The sequence below is a fragment of the Anabrus simplex genome, chromosome 10 (genome assembly GCF_040414725.1).
Source record: "Anabrus simplex isolate iqAnaSimp1 chromosome 10, ASM4041472v1, whole genome shotgun sequence".
NCBI lineage: Eukaryota > Metazoa > Arthropoda > Insecta > Orthoptera > Tettigoniidae > Anabrus > Anabrus simplex.
The window spans coordinates 30,222,108-30,245,318 of NC_090274.1; the positions used below are offsets into that span (position 1 = coordinate 30,222,108).

General features: G+C 40.8%; 1 protein-coding gene across 1 annotated transcript in view; it reads right to left on the reverse strand.

Moving 5' to 3' along the window:
• The window catches only part of LOC136882467 (serine/threonine-protein kinase 32B), a 502,648-nt gene that overhangs the window by 385,731 nt on the left and 93,706 nt on the right, over nucleotides 1–23,211 (reverse strand). The window contains exon 2 of the mRNA XM_067155127.2: nucleotides 5,156–5,211. Within this exon, the coding sequence (XP_067011228.2) occupies nucleotides 5,156–5,211 (56 nt within the window). The remainder of the gene's footprint in view (nucleotides 1–5,155; nucleotides 5,212–23,211) is intronic.

The window sequence follows — 23,211 nt, forward strand, 5'->3', positions numbered from 1 at the left end:
GGCCAACAACTGGGGACTGGACCATGTAGTGATGCTTGACATTACTATCAAAACGTGTTTTAGTAATGTGTGCTATTTCAAACGAGAACAATATTATTATAACATTACCATGTATTACGTTGGGATAGGAGCTTATTCGTAAAATTACGACCCCTTCATATTACACCTGTCCACTTCGCAAATACAGAAATAAATATGCTAACTGGATTAAAGCCACTTATATATACAGTGGTGATCAAAATAATAGAGCCACCTGGCAAAGGTTTGGAATAAAGTGCAAATTTATTACTAGACATGTTTGTACTATGACGGAAACAAAATTTTACGTTGTACAGGCACCATTACAACAGAGTCACACTGTACCACAGTCAGTTATATAGATAACACAACTCAAACTAATCAATAATATTCAAAAGAATACCAGACCACAGGGTCAAAAAAAAGAGAGCCAATTGACACAAATATTTTGTACTTGATCTCAGTCTTATGAAATTTACAGGAACAGTCGTTTTTGCATAGGAGTGCATTAGTACTTCGTGGGGTAACCCTTATTTTTGAGGATTGCCCTGCACCTCTTACTAATAAAGTGGACTAAACGCCTGCATTCGTCGCTGCTGATCGCATACCAGGCTCTCTGCATTTCTTCCTAAAGTTTATCTAAAGATGTAGCTTTTGAGCGGTCAATTCTCTTGGCTATGATCTCCCAGAAGTTCTCAATAGGTGATGCGTCAGGAGATTGAGGTGGCCACTCTAATACTTCAATATGGTGATCTTGAAAAAACTGCCTTATGATCCTTGCAGTATGCTTTGGATCGTTATCGTGCTGGAATTCCCATTTCAGCGGCATTTCCTCTTCAGCATAAGGCAGTATCACATTTGCCAAGATGTCTTTGTACATTTCTGCATTCATTATGCCGCTGATACGGTGTATTGGACCAATGCCGTACCACGAAAAACATCCCCATACCGTAACACTTCCGCCACCGTATTTCACAGTTTTTAAAGTGTACTTGGGATTACATTCCTGGTTTGGTGGGCGGCGCACATAGACTTTTCCGTCTGAGGCAAACCTATTATACTTGGTTTCATCGGACCAAAGGATGTTCCTCCACCAAATATTAGGTTTTTGTTCATTTCTCCGGGCGAAGGCCAACCTTTTCCGAACATTAGCTTTTGAAACATGTGGCTTCTGTCTCGCAATGCGCCCATTCAATTTTGCGGATCTCGGTCGTCTTTGAATCAATGAGGTTGATGCTTGATCATCATTTTTGTCGCTAAACAAAATGGCTTTCAATCGTGGTGCTGACAAAAATGGGTCTTTCTTTACTTCCCTAGTGATGACTGTCTACGCGAGGAGTAGTTACACGAGGTCGCCCCCTGTTTTCCACCTGCGGCTTCGTTTGTTTTGCCAGTCTAATGGCGTTCTGGACTCGTTTTCGCGAAACGTGTAACTATTTGGCTATTTGATTCATGGACTTTTGAACATCCGGAACATTACTATACGCTCATCATCACTTGTATGCTTTGCTCTGCCCATCTAGAAGAATGTAAACAAAACCAAACGTCAATTTACATATAAAATAATATTGAGTGGAGGTTTGTTGACAAATAATATGGCTAGCGCGCAAAACAACTGGAAAACATCAATTTGAACAGGACTTCTGTACAACGGCTCTATTATTTTGACCCATCAGATTCTTACCTTTATGCCTCTTTTCACACGTCTAGCTCAAATGCTTCCTTTCGCACGACTACAGATAGCAACGACGTTGTTGTTTAAAAGGGACTGACAATACGGCACTCGTGGAGATTTTGCGAACTAATAAATATCCTAGTTCTTAATCCCGTCAATAGAGGTGGCTCTATTATTGTGACCGCCACTGTACGAGGGCGAATCAAAAAGTAAGTTACACTTCCGAGTTATGGCAATTTATGAAACCACCTACACATAGTCCCCAAGAGACAGTAAACATTTCTCGGAACGGTCAACCAACGTTTCGATTCCGGATGCGTAGAAATCACCTCCAGCGCTATGTAACCACCTGGAGACAACTGCTTTCACCTCCTCATCGTTTCGGAATTCTCGTCCACCGAGATCCTTTTTTCAGCTTACCGAATACATGATAATCGCATGGTGCTAAGTCTGAACTGTATGGAGGACGTTGCCACTCCCGCTTGAATCGCTGCAGCAGTTCGGGCGTCTGGCGGGCCGTGCATTATCGTGCAATTTTCCATGGGATTATCATCTGTTCGGTAAGCTGAAAAGGGTGAGGAGTTGAGAACAGCTGTCTCATCCCACCATTCATCCATTAACTGATAAATACAATATTTAAATTATAGAAAGTAAGATTGAATCAAAGTGTAGTAAAGCTAATGCAGTGAGCTCGCAGTTGCGATCAACAATATTCTGTAAGAAGGAAGTCAGCTACCGCAAAAAACTATCTTTATATCGGTCTGTTTTCAGACCAACCTTTCTGCTCGGGAGTGAAAACTGGGTGGACGTAGCATATCTTATTCTTAAGTTAGAAGTAACAGACAAGAAAGTAGCGAGAATGATTACTGGTAAAAACAGATAGGAACAATGGCAGGAGGGTTCACGGAATGAGGAGATAAAGAATAAACTCGATAGATGATGCTGTACGCATAATCCGCCTTCGGTGATGAGGTCATGTGAGGTGAATGGAAGGGAATAGGTTACCTACGAGAACATTTTACAAATTGCTTTACGTCCCACAGACGATGGGATATGAAAGGGCTAGGAGAGGGAAAGAATCGGCCGTAATCTTAATTAAGGTACAGTCCCAGCTTTTGGCTTGTGCGAAAATGGAAAATCTCGTAAAACCATATTCAGGGCTGCCGACAGTGGGGTTCGAACCCAAACGCAACCTCACACCTGCGCACCCCAAACCGCGCGCCCAACTTCTTCTGTGCTACGAGAATATTGGGTTCTGTCATGGAGGGCAAGAGAAGTAGAGGGAAACCAAGACGGACGAATGATCAGACTCAGTTTCGAACGATTCAAACGTGAGGGGTATGGAGCTAAACGAGACCACAGAACCAGTTACAAATAGAGGAATATGTCCGCGCGGCGGTTAGTAAATTCACAGGGCTTGCAGACTGAACGCTGAAAGGCACAACGGTATATAATGAAGATTTATGTTTAAATTATCTCCACACGAACTATCAACTCACTGACTGACGAATAATAATAATAATAATAATAATAATAATAATCACGGTGTATTGTACTTTTGTTGTATCATAGAATGAAAATGATGTACCTGAATTACACAAATCAATCAATCCATCCATCCATTGGTGTGCATTTAGGGCTGTCTCACAGGTGGCAGAGTGCCTATCATTTGTCGGCTGAAAAATGGTTTTAACATCGTGACGTTCAAGGAGCCTTCCAATACGATCCGTAATGTCCCGTATATTCTGCTGATAAACATGCTTGTTTTTACTAAGACTTCTTGCTGAGATATAAGTTGCTATATATGAAGTATTAACATCAATAAAAGTAAGTGTGAGTGCTCCCCTCTTCATACTTGCGTTCCACTCGGGTAAAGTCAAATGATCTATGAAAGGAAAAAAGGAAGGAAGAAATTACATAGACAAACAGAGAGTGCCTGTTGAATGTGTTGTGAACTATCATGTGTGTGCGTTACTTACGTGCGAACTTTATGACATTGAACATGGTCGGGAGCGTGGTGCACACTGTTCCCTGTACGTCGTGTGGCTGTTAGAGCATTAAGACGGAGGGGTAGTGAGAAAGGGGAAGCAGCTTGTGGATAGGTTGGGGTGGAGTGGGGTGTGTCTTTTGGAGGTTTGTTTGTGTCTGTGGATTTATGTTTGCTGATTCTTTTTAGATATGTATCTTTCAGGATAGGAATGGCTGTGTTAAAAAGAATGTTTTTTGCTTTATCTGTGATTTCGTTTAGGTTCAATTTGGGATTAGCATACTGGTCCATACTGATGTAGAATATGTTTAGTCTATGTACTGTTTTACATTGTACAATCGTTGTTGAGTAAGCCGGTTGATCAGCAGCTGACGATGACCTAATTAACAGGTCGAAACTGATACTGTGCTTTAATGTGATTGAAATATTTTAGACACTTTATGTAATAAAGAATTGATTAGGTGAAAAATTCTCATTCTTTATACTTGTGTAACTTGAGAGAGTAATGATTTTTTCTAGAGAGCTGCAAATCGACAAAAAGTGGGTGGTACCCTTGGGTAGTTCCTATCGAATACGAGCGGCACTCAGAGGGTTAATGATTTTAATTCTATGATTACTCAAAGTTTGCTGAACTTGAGACCTATTAACGTCTCATGAATCACCGGCAGGTAATTCCGGAGAGATTATAACAAATATGTAGCAAATCGGTCCAGCAGAACGGGCGGACGGATTTGTCAAAGCTTTTCTAGTAAACTCTTGTAATATCTACATATAAATGCTAAAAATAAACATTCAAGAAAGTACCCGGGAAATATAATATCAAGACACGTTATTTCACCTTTCGGTTTCGAATGCTGGGGAATGACACGCGTCCTCTAGTAATTAGTTAATTAGGTATGACCAGGAGACCCGTGCTAGAAATCTCCCATGTTCATAAATTATGTGGTGGAGTAGCCCCCTGGTGAACTAAGGAATACACAAGTCGGTACAATATTAGACAGTCATACCTACCACTTAATGAAATCTTATATTTTTAACATTTATGGTATCCACTTGTACAGAAGCAAATGCAAGTGCTTTATTATGCTGGCGTATGTTCCGGAAGTAATTTTTGGTTTTACTATCATTATTTTCTTAACTGATAATTAGAGCATATCATAATGACATAAAACAGGCGTCCCAGCGGCCAAAATGTGAAGTGGACAGCAATTATGGCGCGTATTTTCCTACAGCAACAGTACTTGCAAATCGCACACTTCGTACAATTTTGTATTTGCAAATCGCACACTTCGTACAAATTTTCTTAAACTCATTTTTTAAAGAAATTATCTATATTTATGAAATGAGAGTGAAATTAATCACTGCTAATGTCTATTTTCTTTCTTTTGAATGCTCCTTTGTCACGATCGGTTACTTGTGAGCGCCGCAAAAGGGATCTATACTATTGAAATAATATATACGATAAAGTGTCCTACCTTGCCAAAACTTCCTTTCCCAATGGCTCGCAGAATTTGGAAGTGGTCGAAATTCACTGCAAACACAAACAGAAAACAAAAAAGTGAATCAATGCACAATCAATCCACACCTCAGGATTTCTCGCGAGATCCTCAGGGTGGAAAATTATTTCTAAATGTAACAAAACATTTACAATAATATTAAACGTAATAATAAACAGGATTTATACGAATAAATTTATCCTCTCAGCCGCCGTCAGCGCGATTACATTAACACAGGAGAGTGCAGAGTGCTTGTGCGAAATGAATTACTCATCAGACACAAAATAAAGGAACAAATCCAACAAACAGCCACCAGCGTTACGTAAATAAACGGCAGATAATTAACTACAAGTATGGTCAGCTGATGCTCGGGGCATACATGATGAACAGCGAACAGTAGGGAAAAGTGGAATAATAATAATAATAATAATAATAATAATAATAATAATAATAATAATAATAGCAACCTGAATCTGTATGTTTTAAGGCCAATATTTGAAGGCTCATATATAGGAAACTATTTATGCCACAACTACCAAACTTCTCATATTATATATATGTTATGCTATTGGCTTTACGTCCCTCTAACTATCTTTACGGCTTTCGGAGACGCCGAGGTGCGGGAATTCAGTCTCGCAGGATTTCCTTTACATTCCACTAAATCTAGTGACACAAGGCTGACGTATTTGAGTACCTCCAAATAAACCGGACTGAGCCAGGATCGAACCTGCCAAGTTGAGGTCAGAAGGCCAGCGCCTCAACCGTCTGAGCCACTCAGCTCGCCTAGGGAGATGTCCAATAAATTTCCAATTCCTTTGCAATCACTGAAGAAAAGGCTATGAAAACAACAAATAGGGTATCTACCACCTGGGCGACTGCCCTAAATGCAGATCAGGATTGAATTGAATTGAATTGAATTGAATTGAATTGAATTGAATTGAATTGAAATGTGCACCCTCTCACTGAAGTTCACGTAGAAATGGGACATTTTCAAGAAGCAATGACTCCATCTCTACTTATAAGAAAGTAAGTTTCCAATTACCTCTGCAAAATGCACGGATGCATTAATCACTAACGAAACGAAGAGGTCCTTCTCATAAGCCGGAACTTACGGTTAAATACGATATATACTACGTAGCTCCATCGTTGATATATCAAGCGCTAGTCCAATAAAGATTTTAAACATCTGACAAAACAACAAACCTCCACTTATCGTACACCAGGGAACGCCCAATGGATTTTCAACGCGGCAACGTCACTAGGGTTTCTAGGGCCAAGTGCGTTGTTCTTTCTTCTCAGACGACCGCCTAATATAAAATCAACAATTGCATGCAGGCAAAAGTCAGTTTTAATTTTAGCCCAGCGTTCTCATGAGCTTCATATCAAGCCGATTTTTACGGCTATAATCACCCAGTAATGAGAAAATGTTGCATATATTTTTCAACAGCCTTTTTTCTTTCCACAGATACCAGATTACATAAAAACTTGCTATGCCGATCAACAATAAGTTACTTTAAGATGTATTAAAGATTGGTAACGATTAGATCAATACTTTTAAAATTATGACTTTTCAGTGATGGAAATGGAAAAAAATCCCGGCACAATTTTGTTCAACTGCTCGACTAAGTGGTATGTTCCGAGCTGTCAGTGGAGAGATGGCGTGGAAGGACATTACTAGACGAATAAATCTGAGTGGTGTGTTTGAAAGTAGGTGCTCGCAGTATTTTTTAGGAAAAGAGGTCGGCACCCATTGCGTCCCTCTCTGTAAATTATTTAACAGATGTTTTGCCGCGGGCTATTTTCCTATTACCTGGAAACAGGCAAATATTGTTCCACTTCTCAAATCAGGCAAAAAATTTAATGTTTCATCTTACCGACCAATTTCTATTCTCCCCTCACTATCCTTTATCTTTGAAAAAGGAATACACCAGCGTCTCCTTGCATTCACTTTGCCCTTTATCTCAACCAAGCAGCATGGTTTTCTACTAGGTGGCTCTTGTCTAACAAACCTGGCCACTCTTCATAGCTTTGCATCGCATGCCATTGCAGCTGAATCACAGCTGGATATCTGCTACGCAGACATTTCGAAAGCTTTCAATTCTGTAGACCAAACTCTGTTGCTCCATAAACTCTCCGAACGATTTAATATACATGGCAGTCTTCTGACCCTTCTCTCTGGCTTCCTACATAACCGTTGGCAGAGAGTGGTAATATCAGACACTTCATCCTCATGGTTACCAGTCACCTCCGGTGTCCCACAAGGCAGTACTCTTGGCCCCTTGCTGTTTTCTTTGTTTATGGACGATCTGCCGTCCGAACTCAACGAAACAGCGAATACCCTACTCTTTGCTGACGACTGCAATATATTTAGGGAGATCAGGAAACCAACAGATGCTGCTCTGCTACAGTCCTCACTTAATGCCCTCTCGAACTGGTGCCGTACTTGGAAACTTATCTCCAATCCACAAAAATGCAGCCACATGACCATAACACTACGTAGATCTCCTCTACCGACATCATATTACCTACTCGACAAGCCCATCACCGCAGTTACGCAACAGCGTGACCTAGTTGTAATATTCGATACAAAATTACAATGTAAGACTCACATAGAAACATATACAACCAAGGCTATGAAATTACTAGGCATTTTCTATCGCTTCACAGAAATTTCTGACCCCATTGCTCTTCGTCACTTCTTCCTCACGATAATTCAACCTCTCTTAAACTACTGCTCCCCGATTTGGACAACAGCCTCCCCCTCCAATACTAACCAGTTAGACGGAGCAGTGTCCTTTTCTGCGATTGTAAGAAACAGAAACCCCAAGCTCAGAAATCTGTCTAAGCAGCAGGTTTTAAGGGCAATTAATATGTCACCGCTGCACATCAGGCGACAGGTAGCTGACCTGAGTTTCCTCCACGGGAACTTAAATGGGCATTACCGCTCGGAACATCTTGTCTCACTCTTCTCTCTCCATGTTCCTTCCCGCTCCACCAGAACCAAAGACCTTCTCAACATTCCCCACACTCAGCATTCAATACTTCAACGATCTTTCCTAATCCACCTCCCAACACTCTTTAACAATATTAATAGGAGACAAGAGCTTCATATAGCATCAAATAAAAGCGTATTCAAGAGCGATGTAAATAGTGTCTTAAAGATAAGTTGTTGTGAAGGGATTACACCGTCATCTTAACCCACAACGACTTGGCTATGAACATGGACATTCTCATGATTTTCTATTTGGACAGTTGTTATTAGTAAGCTGTGTACCTGATCTTGTTATATTTTATTATGAAATTTGCTCAGTGTAGCTATACCATGTGCTTCGTGAATAAATAAATAAAATAAATAAAAAGTTGGAATTCAAGTGGACAAATTGGGGCAAAATTTCATTTATAGGAAGAGGAGTTAGGGATTGGAATTATTTATCAAATTTCCAAAATTCTTCGCAATTATTTAGGAAAATACCAGATAAAAAACAGATAGGGAATCTGCCACCTAGGCAACTGCCCTAAATGCAGATCAGCTGTCAAAATGACACCGGCGGGAGATATCGACGTCATTTGTTTTCAAATTACTTATCAGTATGACGCTCTTATACTCGATTCCCGTTGTATCCGACCACCCTGTATTTGGGTTCCATAGAATTTGTGGTGGCATTCTTCTTCTTCAATTTAATTTAATTTTACTGGATTTCCATACCGCTGAAAGTAAGCACGCCGCCGAAATATATATACCTTCGGATTCAGAGGCCAACACCCTCAACCACTGATCGAATGAGCGAGCAGGTTGTGATTACGATTGAACATAAAAATAAACTCCAATCTAGTTCCATTTTAATTACTGTAAACAAGAGCTCTGGGTTCAGGCCATTTAAACCGGAGAGTAATTCATCGCGCGACCACAGACTGCTTTTGAACTAACTGCATCGATCGAGGGCAAGCTCCTGCACACTTGTGCTGTCAGCTGTGTTGAGCAGACTGTATGAAACAATATTATCAAATAGGGACACTGCTCAACTCTCTTAGTGCTCTGTCTAGTCCTCACACCACGCCAGTAGCAAGTTGGCAGTGAGTAGAGGTTGTTGGTGATGATGATGATGATGATGCTTGTTGTTTAAAGGGGCCTTACATCTAGGTCATCAGCCCCTCATAATGGTACTAACCCTGTTAAAGTAAAACCATGGTGTTCCTCATAGGAGCCGCCCAGAACCGTGATATTCCTCACATAGTGGGCACTAATTACAGGCAACGTAGACCCATTTTATTATTATTATTATTATTATTATTATTATTATTATTATTATTATTATTATTAATTATATACAGTCGTATCAGTAATCTTTTAAAACGTAACCGGTTTTTGGACACTAAGGTCCATCATCAGTGTTAGAACTTAAATTTAATTCCACATGAGTGTGTCGTCAAAATTAGTAATTTTAAAAGAAGAAAGAAGAATCCTGTGGAAAATTCTCGGCCCCCGAAAAACAGAAGATGGATATAGACTGAGGTCACGCAAAGTGACAGAAGAGCTTTCCAACATTGCAGCAGACATCCGCAAAAGACGTCTGAAATTTTATGGGCACGTTCGCAGACTGCCGGCAAGTAGACTGATACACAAGATTCTCACCTACACAGAATATCTAAAAAATATTCCATGGGTACTGGAAGTGAAGAAGGATCTGGAAAAAGCCCATATGGACTCAACTGACACCGCGGACAGAAACCTCTACAGGAAAAAATTTAATGGATGGAAAGTGCAACCAGAGAACGAAGTGAAAAAGAAGACTGGAGCAAAGTGGACAGAAGAACGAAAAAGGATCCACGGAGAAAGGATGAGAGCTGTTTGGCAACTCAGAAAACAGAATCGTTAGATCTTTGCGTGATCCATTGGGTCCATACGCACATAATAATAATAATAATAATAATAATAATAATAATAATAATAATAATAATAATTGCTTTATGTCTCACTAACTACTTTTACGGTCTTCGGAGACGCCGAGGTGCCGGAATTTAGTCCCGCGGAAGTTCTTTTACGTGCCAGTAAATCTACCGACACGAGGCTGTCTTATTTGAGCACCTTCAAATACCACCGGACTGAGCCAGGATCGAACCTGCCAAGTTGGGGTTAGAAGGCCAGCGCCTTAACCGTCTGAGCCACTCACCCCGGCTCAAAATTAGTTAAAACGAGCTTAGACCCATGGTGTTCCCCACATAGTGGGTACTAATTACAGGCAACGTAGACTCACGGTGTCGCTCATATAGCGATAGTAAATACAAGCAACGCCCAGACCCATGATGTTCCTCGCATAATGGCACTAATCACAGGTAATCTCATAGTTAAAGATCCATCATCCCTTGGTCGCTTTGGCTTTCTTTTTTTTTTTTGCTAGTTGCTTTACGTCGCACCGACACAGATAGGTCTTACGGCGACGATGAGACAGGAAAGGGCTAGGAGTGGGAAGGAAGCGGCCGTGGCCTTAATTGAGGTACAACCACAGCATTTGCCTGGTGTGAAAATGGGAAACCACGGAAAACCATTTTCAGGGCTGCCGACAGTGGGGTTCGAACCTACTATCTCCCGAATACTGGATACTGGCCGCACTTAAGCGACTGCAGCTATCGAGCTCGGTCGCTTTGGCTTTGACAATATGAAAGTGACTGAGGTATGAGCGATGCTAGTAATGCCAATCCTTATACAGCCAGTCCCTGCGATGAATGGTGTGAAAATGTTGTTCATAGGGTCGGCTGGGGTTGGCAGACTGATATGTAACAGCAACTCTGGCTCGGTGAGGAAAGCAACGGGAAACTACCTCACTCCTCATTTTCCTAGTACGCCTCTTCAGTGATGCCTAGGCCATCTATGACAGCATCGCTGACGGATTGAACACACATACAACTTAAGTATTTCCAGTGCTTAACACTACGCCTTACAATACTACAGGCTGAGCTTACTACTAGCTTTATATCCTTTTCCGGTCCAACGTCGAGCTCATCTCGACATTATGTTTCCGTCTACATGAGAAGTTATTTATTGAAGTTCTTTGACCTAATTGAGGTCGACCGATATCCATGGAGTTTCTAGAGCAAATTTTTGTGCACAAAAGAAGTCGTCCTGTTATCTCCATGGATATAATACAGAAAACTAGAGGAGTGCAGGCTCCGCCTACCTGCATCACTCCACTTCAGTTTATTACGTTGTTTTTTACTCCTGCAATAACGACGAAAATTATTATGAATACTAATTCCTATCCAATAGAATGTACGGTAATAATCATAATAATAATAATGTAACTATAATTACTAATAAAAATTATTCTGGGTTTAATCTTATTAGGTATAAATGTGCAAAATTAATTTGGAGCAGACTGTTGGAACATTTGACAGAAAATTGGACTGCAAAGGGATATTATCATACCATCATATTCAAATGTACACGTACATTAAATAATTCAGATGCCTTAATATTACAATTTACACTGCATTAAAATATGACATTCATTAATGTTATTAGTGTTATTAGTACAGCTCGGATATTTATGACATTGCATATTTTATTTCTTTATATTATTTCGATGGAGAATACAAATTAAGCAAGATTTTATCTACGGTCACTAAAATCATGTAATTTTCACGGGTCATACAAAGTTATATTTTGGCTCAACGTTTTTCGCAATTCCCCAGTAATTTTTCATATTATGGTCATATTTCCCCGTCAATTTTAGTGTTCTGTTATATTTTTATATGTTTATTCCATTTTCGCATACCGGCGTTCAGTCCTCTCAAAGACGGATTTTTCGCTGGCGTAGCAGGGGGAGAGTTGATACTCCCACGTGGCGCGTCCCACAGGCGGTTGTGTGTTTGGTCCGCGAGAGGTATTTTATTTCCCTCAAGTCCGCCGGCAAGCCGGTTAGGACCCCCCGCGAAAAATCCGTCTTTGAGAGGACTGAACACACAACCGCCTGTGGGTGGGGGACGCAGACGAAGAATACATCCACGGTATCACCTGCCTGTCGTAAGAGGCGACTAAAAGGGGCGACCAAAGTATGATTGTATTATAACCATGAAACTATTTGTGATTTGTACCACCACGCGGGGAACACCATGGGTCGATTTTACTTGCGCGTAGTACCACTATGTTAGGTACCAAATAGGTTTGTGATTAGTAGCACACAGGAGCACCGTGCGGTCGGCTTTTGCAGTACCTGTGATTAGTACCACCATATGAGCAGGACCATGTGATGATAGCTACCATGGTTCGGCTTTGACTATGATTAGTACACACTATATGAGGAACACCACGGGATAGTACGAGTTCCTGTGGTTAGTACACTTATGTGATGAACACCATAGGTTTGCGTTGCCTGTCAATGGCGCCGCAATGTGTGAAACACCATAGGTCTGTATTACATGTGCGAATGTCATTACCTGTGAGTAGTACCATAATGTGTGAAATACCACGAGTCTACGATACTCTTGATTAGTACTGCAACATGACATATACCATGGTTCTACTTTCATAGCGATAAGTACCGTTATGAGGGGCCGATAACTTGGAGTTTGGACCCCCTTATGACTGCAAGCATCATCGATTCAGTGTTATGCTATAGCAGCAGTCCCGTGGTCAGTAATACTATTGTTTTACGCCAGTTTCTGTGAATGTGAGGCATTGTGAGTCGGTTCCACCGATTGTTTTAAATTCATATCCATCCATTATTCTTCGTCCTCGCGTTTTGATTCTGATCCGTGGAGGATTTTGGACTTTTATCATTTCATTTCCTCTCATTTCGTACCATTAGGGGCCGAACACTTAGATGTTAGGCCCCTTTAAACAACAACAATCATCATCATCATCATCATCATCATCATCATCATCATCATCATCATCATCATCATCATCATCATCATCATCATCATCATCATCATCATCATCAAAGACGGATTATTTTACATCTCCTAATTGTTGTCTGTCTTCCGATTACCTTTCTTAGAAATATATATTTATGTGAATTAGGAGGGTAAGCTGTATAGAGAGCGATAGAATAGTGAGCCTCAGTTGAACTCTAATGATTTGACGTGTTTCAAATTTGGTCCGCTAGCATCCTGCGATGTTGAGCGAAATTGAAGACAACGGTTAGGAGATGCCTTTGAGGCGAATGAAAGCGGTTATGCAAAAATGGAATAAAAAAAGATTTTAAAAATGACAAAAACATGAAAATTCACGGGGAAATATGACCCGTTACAAGTCAATGTTGCGTTAAAATAGAATATCGTTTCTATTTGAAAAACTTTAAAATATATTTAATTTGGTTGTGTGATTATTTCTGATCGCACATCAGAATGTGACATTTATTTCCATTCTGTACAGAGTCAAGAGTTACCTCTGAAATGAGTAATTAAGTAAATTCAAAATATAATATTAAAATTAATATTATTATGTATTATTATTGAATGTTCTAGATTTTAAGAGTATATTTTCAATATAATGTTAATTTAAACAGAGGCAATATTTTGAACATATCGAAAATGTGACCGAAAACCTTATAAGTAATATTATTTATTGTAATATTATAATATATTTTTAGGTCATAAATGATTGGATATTTCTAACATATTTAGGTCATAAACATCCGTGCCCTAGTTATTAGTAGTAGGATGTATACTTCTAGTGACCCTTGGTCAAGGACAGCTTCCTGTTTCTGGATTCTCCTCTGGTCAGACTAGATACATCCCCTTCAAACAATAATCACCCACATAAACCTATAAAACTCTTGCATGTTGAATAAGTTCCATTAGCAAAGCTGAACTCCCACCACCGCCCACCAATTCTGATTTCACATCAATAGTATTTACAGGTATTTTTTTCCCGTAACCTAGCAACACAAACTGGGAGTTTCGCTTTAAATTTCCATTGTTCCTCTGAGTAATTGGAGCCTCGGGTGCGTTTATTCAAAAAATTACAACACAGCTAAAATTAAAATTCTGGTAGCTTGTAAATTGACTGGCGAGGGGTTGATAGAGACGCTGAGAGAACAGAGATTTATTCATCATCAATGAAAAAAAAACGTTTCCAATTACAATACACATGACGCAATAAAACTGAATTAAAAGTTAAACGAATTTTTGTTGTTTTTCGGTTATTATACACTGTATTACGTCACTCGCTGTCGGCATGTTCCCGTTCATTGGCCGTGAAATTAAATATTCAAAAATGAAACTTCACTCTCGCAAAATTTTCTCTAATCCACGGAAAAGCATAGTATCATGGGTGTGATTTTTGGCCTCAGAAGACGAAAGAGCGAGTACTACACACATATTTCAATTTTTACGAAATCAAAAATTTTAACTAACGAGGGTTATACAACAAGTGACAAAATGTTTTACAAAAATAATATTATTTTTAAACGGATATTGCCTGTACACAAATACTTACAAACTAACTGTTGTACATCACAAATGATTGTACAAAAAACTACATGAAATTACCTATGAAAATCTATATGTTAATACAGCATCAGCGTCCACCGCACTCACAGTATTACTAGGACTGCGGACGCTGTAAGACTTGCCTGACAGCTAAAAAAAAGTTAAACTCCATAACCTTGAAAATGTAAAAATTAATTTCCCTTCTTTTTTTGCTTTACGTCTCGCCGACACAGATAGGTCTTATGGCGACGATGGGATAGGGAAGGCCTAGGAGTGAGAAAGAAGCGGCCGTGGCCTTAGTTAATGTACATCCCCAGCATTTGCCTGGTGTGAAAATGGGAAACCACGGAAAACCATCTTCAGGGCTGGGATTCGAACACACTATCTCCCGGATACAAGGTCACAGCTGCGCGACTCTAACCGCACGGACAACTGGCCCGGTGGTTCCCTCTTAGTAGCCTCTTACGACATGCGAGTGGGTACACAGATGACTCATCCTTTGACTGCATCCACAGAGATAAAAAGAGTTCCGATAAATCGAAAGAAAAATGAGAGTGTATCCACGAAAGCAGTGGTGTCCAAAGTATGGTCCGCGTAGCACTAGGGGTATACGGGATCGTCTAGATGGGTACGCAAAATTACCGTCGCTTCTAACTGTTTTCGCTGAACACTTCAGAAGAGATATGAGTCAGCTCATTTCCAATAACATTTCGTTTTGATTTAGTGTTTTTATCTACCATTACACCGGATCTCCTTTCCGAACTACTCATTCTAAAATACATTCAGAGGCTAAAAGTAACGGGAAGGGGTGTCCCGTTGGAATGTGTGTCCCTGAGCGTTGCGGCTGCTGCGGCGTAGCTGAGCAGTGTGTCACAGACACCAGTGTCGTGAAGATGGCAACATGTCGCGAGTTAACTGAATTTGAACGCGGGATAATCATCCGCGCGTGGGTCATAGCATTGCGGAGGTTATTCTCAAATGTGTGTTTCCGAGGTCAACAGTGCCCATAGTGGATCTTCAATATCGCACAGAGAATGTTACCACCCATGTAAACCGGCGCACGGGAAGACCACATGTGTTTAACGAACGGACATCACGTCACCTCTGTAGAACCACACTGGGCGCTCGACGGCCTACTGTGAGTCAGATCACCACCTAGTTGAATGTTGAGAGTCAGGGACCCATTTCTACCAGGACTGTAAGGAGGCAACTGCACCGCATAGGCTTCACCAGCAGACGACCAACTCGTGTCCCTTTGGTGACACCTCAACACAGAGGTCACAACGACGTATAGTCCGCACACTTTATGTTGGTGCATTTGTGTACGGGGGTGAGGAGTAAGGAGGGAGGTGTCCCGGTATCGATAGTGCTACCAACCGAAGGAAAATGAAATCTGAATTGAATCGAGAATATGATCGATCGATACGAAGTTTCTAAACCGTTATCATAAGCCAACAACTATGTCACATACACATTATATAACATTATAAAAAATTTCTCGATGCGAATCTTGTTCCTAGCATGAATTCTATACTTTGGCTTTGTTGTGTAAACAACAACAGTACTAGTACGTAAAGTGTACGCCAGATGTCGCACAACGATGCTTAAGCGATTCATAGTTTGTGTTTCAAAGGTTGCCAGTACGAATCTCGAAGATCGCCGAGGTCGACCGATTCAGCACTAGGGTGTAAATGCACCAACATAAAGTGTGCGGATAATACATGGGCCCGCGAACATCAACAATAGACCGTGGAAGTGTGGTATGGTCCGACGAATCCCGGTTCCAACTGATGGGCGCGTGTGAGTGTGGCGTAAGCCGCATGAAGCTACGGATCCTGCGTGTCAACAAGGTTGTCTCCAGGCGGGAGGTGGCTCAGCTCCCGTTTAGGCGGCGTTCTCATGGTCGCAATTAAGCCCTATTGGCCGGCTGCAGGGAGCGCTGACAGATGCACGTTATGTGGACATTTTTTTCAGACCATCTGCATCTCTTTCTGGCCCTAGAGTATCCTGATGAAGATGCCATGTTTCAATGATGCGCCATGTCACCGCTCTGTGGTGGCACGCAGGTAGTTCGAGGAGCACTCCAGTGAAGTTAAGAGTCGATACCTCGTCGTATAGCTGCCGTTTTGAGGGCTCGCTCAGGAGCAACTCGTTATTTACATCACATTCAGTGTCTTCCCATGACTTTTGATCACACAGTGTAAGTTATGTGCTGGTGGTGGTGGTGATTATTGTTGTAGGTTTGTACCTCCTACTGACTACATATCTAAGAATGTTTACTTATGCTGCATTATCTTTAATTTCTTGTTTCGAAATCCACACATTCACTTCTATCTTTCTTCAGTATATACAGTATAGTGCAATAGAAATATTGTTACATTAATAACTATACTCTTTTATATATATTGTACCGAAAACACCGCTACGTAAAAGCAAGTTGAAGTATGAGAGTTGAACTCCCTGCGAAGTGAAATATAGGCAATCCCGCCGAACTCTTCTGACGTACACAGCAGTGACCGGCTTCACACAGCGAGCATGACCATATATGGTAATGTTCCGACCCATCTGTAAAGTCTATTTGGAGTGAAGATAGAATTATTTTTGCACCGCCAACGTTGAGGCCATACTAACACCTGCAAACTATCAAATTATTTAGCAAATCTACCATGTACTTTAAGAGTTATAGAGGTGGATAATATCACGTATCGAGGTGTTTCATTCGCCTCCAGGTATAAAAGCAAAGCGATCTAGGCTAGACAGGCAGTAATACTAATACTCCACCGTCTCTGCGATACGGGTGACTGGTGGAGCTCTATAAATGCAGCAGACCGAACCTATGTCCAGTCGAGACTCTGTATTTCGGTGCAACGATACTCTGACTCTCGAGTTCTCGGTTCCAGTGGAGGTGGAACATGGTATTTCGCTTCAAGTGCCATATTAGGACTTGTGTTTTCTTTACAAACAGTAGCGTTCCAAAGGAACATGGAATTTTTTCCAAGTGTGACGATTTCTCCAAGAGTTGTAATTTTTGCGAATGCCACATCTGAACTTGTGTTTTTGCAACAAACTGTGGGAACAAAGAATATTTCCGTTTGCCACATTTGAACTTGTGTTTTCGTAACATAGAATATTAATGCCATATTTGAAGCTTGTGTTGTATTCTCGTGAAGTTCCGAGAGAACATAGAAGTTTCAGTGTCGTATTTAAACTTATAATTTCTACTTCGTAATAATTATTCACTGAGAATATTAAACATTCTTCAAGTGCAGTTAAACTTTAATAAATATTTATAGACAGTGTTGAACAGTCTTTGAGTGCACGTAATTTCAATAATTACTTACGGACAGTGTAGAACATTCTCCGAGTGTCATTAAACGTGTTTAATTTATAATAAACATGCTAATATGTCCTAAACTTGCATGAACTGTATATATTACGTTCACAGTTGTGTTCCAAACATAAAAATGACGAAGCCAGTCAGTTAGTAATAGTGATAATACAAGTTAGTGACCTAACAGAATATTTCAGACTGTCATGCCAATATCAGGGGACTTACGTCACGAACTTGATATTGTAAATTTCTACATAATTTTGCCAAGTATCAATTCGGCTGACATGCAACGTGTGATCAGTTACTAAGAACATTTGTTTTCAAGTGTCAATTTCATGAACCTTTGTGATTCAACGAGGTGTTTGAGTCAAAGATTTAAATATCAATTTCACTAACATTTGACGTTTCCCACGTATAATGAATCAATGCAGTATTTAACAAAATTAATTTATTCGACAGTGATACAAGTGAGTTGAATACCATAGGGGGGGGACTTGCGTGCTCCTCACGCCTCACATTCCAGTATTCTCATGTGAGATCGAACACCGCAACTGTGAATGTAGAAATTCGAGAGAACTTCCAGATCCTCCAGAAATTCGAGAAATTCTAGAACATCGAGAACTTCGCATCAAGGACGGGTGTGGTCCATGTCCTGAGTCCGGAGGTTCCAGCCTGCTACAACGCATCAACTCAACCTGTGTAAAAGGTGATATGAACTTGTTTCAAATGAACAATAAAACCAGATTTTCAAAAGAATATAAATTCAATAAACTAATACCTCTCTCTGTACCAACTCCAATGCTTACGTACCATATTCTTAGAAATATCCCATGCTCTTTAAGCTAGTATCTGCAGCTCAAGACATTTTTCCTGGTACAATATACAGTTGCTAGGCAATGAAAACCTCGTAATTCCAATCATGAGAAAAACTGCGATTCTCCAATTGCCTTGCGAAGGCTTGGTGCGTTCGTTGAGAAGGGCACAGAAGACTCCATTGGTCGAATAACTGGGCTATCGTTAAGCACTGGGAATGCCAGGAACAGTTCTCGGGTCATTACTCAGTGCTCAGTTTTGAGTTTGTTCTGTAAACTTTACTTCGCAGGAGTTGCGAAGGTTCCATTGCCCAGTGACGATAATATATAGTACATTATTGGGGAGCAGGATGGTATAGCGGGTTAGGTACTTGCCTGTCATCCCCACGACCGTGATGTTGCTGGGGTGGGATTTTCACTGGTGTCAGGAAGCGCATGCGACGTTAAATCCCCGGCCATAACTCTTTCATACCTCAGTCCATGTAGGAACGCTGTGCAAAAGGGATAAGCTGCATATTATGATAAAGATGATGGCTATTACAGTTAATGTGATTTGTATCCAGCAACAATCATTTCTGATTTCTGCTGTAATCGCAATATGCTCATACTTCGGGGGTACGAAAAAAAGGAATGGATTAAGGAATGGATTTTGGGGGTACGCCAACCAAAAAGTGTGAATACCACTGCACTAAAGAATGGTAAGGATCACGAACTGTGAGAACATGAAAGACTCCCTACACCTCCTAAACATTTTTTTTCTTTCTTTCTTTCTTTCTTTCTTTCTTTCTTTCTTTCTTTCTTTCTTTCTTTCTTTCTTTCTTTCTACGATTGTTCCCCTTAAGGAGGGCGATTTAACTTCAATATATAACGTCATCTTCGGGCGTTTTTTCCCTCTTTCCTTCCCAAAATCTTGTCATTGTCTCCGAATTCTTCCTCCTCCGCCCCTCTGTGCACTTTTTCCCAGGTTATCGTGATATTCTTAACTCAAAGTTTACGTTTGTGATTTTATTTCGTCACTCGGCGTGGTCCTCGAGATTCGCTATGTTGATCTGTTGTGGGTACCTATGAACCTCTTTTAGCCATTCCGTACCGCATTTTGTTACGATGTCGAGTACTTTCTTTGCCGTTCTGGAGTTGTCCATTCTGTAAATGTGTGTAAAACTTTGCTCAGCGTATTTTTTCTTTTTGTTTTATTTTTTGTTTTTTGTTGTTTTTTTTTCATCCGTAATGGTGTTCATCTTTTCATAGAGGTCGTTCTGCGGTCTTCATCCAGATGCCATTTGTCTTGACTGCCCCATAATTCTTCCGAAGAATATTTCGCTCCTGTTTTTCTATGTCCTTAATTTTAGAACTTATAGTACCAGCTGAGAAGGCAATGATACAGCTATGGAAGACGAAGATCCCCCAAGGCTCTGAGCAGATGGCGGTTGAGAAACGTTTGCCACCCGGTTGCAATGAGAGCTGGACAATCTGGAAATCTCTCAATAGGTTGAGATCAGGAGTGGGAAGGTCCAAAGTTAATTTGGCAAGATGGGGCTTCATCAATGGCGACAACACCCAGTGTGACTGCGGAGAAGATCAAACCATCCAGCATATGCTTCAGTGTCCGCTGTGTCCATCTTTGTGCACGCAAGAAGACCTGCATCGAGCTACGAAGAGAGGACTCGAAGTAGCGTCGTATTGGTCCAAGATTATTTAAATGTTACTTGAAATTATTGTAACTGTTTTTTATGTATCTGACACGAGAATTATTATTATTATTATTATTATTATTATTATTATTATTATTATTATTATTATTATTATTATTATATTTTTATTATTATATTTTCTTTGTTATGCCCAACTAAGAAACGCGGTTAAACGTATTTGGCGGATGTCGTTGCCTTTTCTCTTCTCCCAAAATCTCTTCATCTTCTCGCTGTGGCTTTGCTTGCGATCTTCTGACCAGGTTTTGTTGGTGGTAGTGCTTAGCCGTGATTGTCGACTAATTTTCTAAACTTAGATCTAATACAGTGAGATGGTGGTGGTGGTGATTGTTTTAAGAGGAAGTACAACTAGGCAACCATCCTCTATATAACACTAATCTGAGGGAAAATATTGAAGGGATCCGACACTTAGAAAAATGAAGATATCGGCCAAAGGAAGACTAGGGCCACGAAGGGCGTGAAAATGAAAGACGCCCTAGGCCTCGGGAACCTAATACCTTCGGGTTCGGAAAAGAACAAGAGTTGACCAAGGAAGGTCCAATAGCATAGATGAAAGTGAGGAGCCTCGCACAAGTAAGTGGAAGCAATGCCAGGACTTAGGTAAGGGCCCCGTGGACGCCAACCCACGTTCCAAAGTTCAGAGCCCTTGCGGCCCCTCTTAGTCGCCTCTTATGACAGGCAGGGGATAACGTGGGTGTTATTCTACCACCCCCACCCACAGGGGGATAATACAGTGGGAAGTGTGATGCCTATTTCCTGAAGATCTCTTCCAAGTTCGAGCAGCCATTTTTTTCTTTCATTGATAGAGCAAGGTTCAGAAATCTTTTAGTCATTCTCTGATTACTCATTCTGAGAATATCTCCGTAAAATTTCAAACATATTTTCCTAAATGTGTCTGAGAATTTCTCTGAGTGTTACTACAGCTCATGAGAATATTATTATTATTATTATTATTATTATTATTATTATTATATTAGCCACCCCTGTGGTGTAGAGGTAGCGTGATTGTCTCTTATTCCAAGGCTCTGGGTTCGTTTTCCGGCCAGTTCAAAGATTTTAATTCTGGACTGGAGAGTAGAATGCGGAACACTTGATACGAGAATTTCTCAAGCTGGTAGTTACAGGAAGAAAGAGCACAGTGAGAAATCACGCTACTGACAGAGTGTACATAGACACACACACACACTTGTTGCCATGGTTACAGCAAGGTCGGGAAACTGGCAACTCGAATTCAGGATAGACCGCAGCCCAAAAACATGGCGTACAGCCCTGATGGGCCTTGGCTTACCAAGCGACCGCTGCTCAGCCCGAAGGGCTGAAGATTACGAAGTGAAGCGTGGTCAGCGCAACGAATCCTCTCGACCGTTATTATTAGCTTTATAGATCGGGAGAGAAATTTCGAGTAAAGTCTCTATTATCCGACATAAAAATGACCGGTCCTGTTGGCCGTGCGGTTAGAGGCGCGCAACTGTGAGCTTGCATCCGGGGGACAGTGGGTTTGAACCCCAATGTCCGCAGCCCTGAAGATGGATTTCGTAGGTTTCCCATTTTCACACCATGCAAATGCTGGGACTGTACCTTAATTAAGGCCACGGCCACTTTCTTCCCTCTTCCTTTCCCCCTGTGAGGGTGGGGGCGGTAGTGTAACACCCACTGTATCCTTTGCCTGTCGTAAGAGGCGACTAAAATGGGCCCAAGGGCTCTTAACTTGGGACCTTGTGTTGGCGACCATGGGGGCCCTTAACTGAGTTCTGGCATTGCTTCCACTTTTGCCAGGCTCCTCACTTTCATCTGTGCTGTCCGACTTTCCTTGCTCAACTCCTCTTCTTTTCCGATCCCGACGGAATTAGAGCACTCGAGGACTTGTGTTTATTTGGCTGATATCTTCATTTTTCGAAGTGTCGAATCACTTCCATTTCTCTCTCTCTCTCTCTCTCTCTCTCTCTCTCTCTCTCTCTCTCTCTCTCTCTGATTAGTGTTATATAGAGGATGGTTGCCTAGTTGCACTTCCTCTTAAAATAATAATCACCACCAACAAAGTTATACTGTGTACGTTGCCTTAGGCACAATTCTGTCACTAACTAGCATGTGTTGATATTAGAAGAGACACCCAAATGTCTCAAGGCCGTGCCGTGGCACGCTATAAGGCCTGTTCTATATTCTGTCTCTAGGACAAACCTCGGTCCATTATTACGCTGAGATAATTAATTTTCTTAGATCAAGACAGTGGAACATTGATAGTAGCAAGATAACAAAATTTAGGCCGGTGCTTGGTAAAAAAAAAAGGGAGAGTTTACATGTTCCGGACACACCATTCCTAGAATGACGAGATCCATCGTTGCAGCGACATTCTATGTTGAAAGCGAGCCGTGTTTCAGAGTTTTGCCAGACACCATCTATTTTCTGAAAATTCACAGTTGCTCTCCAGTCAAGCAACTGAATGTTGAAAATATCCTACGGATATGAGCTACGAATTTTAGGTAAATAAAGAATAAATAAGAATACATTCTCTAATTATTCCTAAAAATTACAATCCTTTTCTTAATCATCGTTATCCGGTCGATTAGATTAGCAGTTTGCCTTTTGCTGCCACTACGAGCGCTAATGTGAGTCAATGCAGGGTTTCACTTAAGCCCTTGTAACTACATTCGGTATGGACATTTTTCAAAAATCAAAAAACGCCTGAAGGTATTGAACCAAGGAACACATTACCATACCTGGCAATTTTGCAAAACCAAAAATCAGGAGATT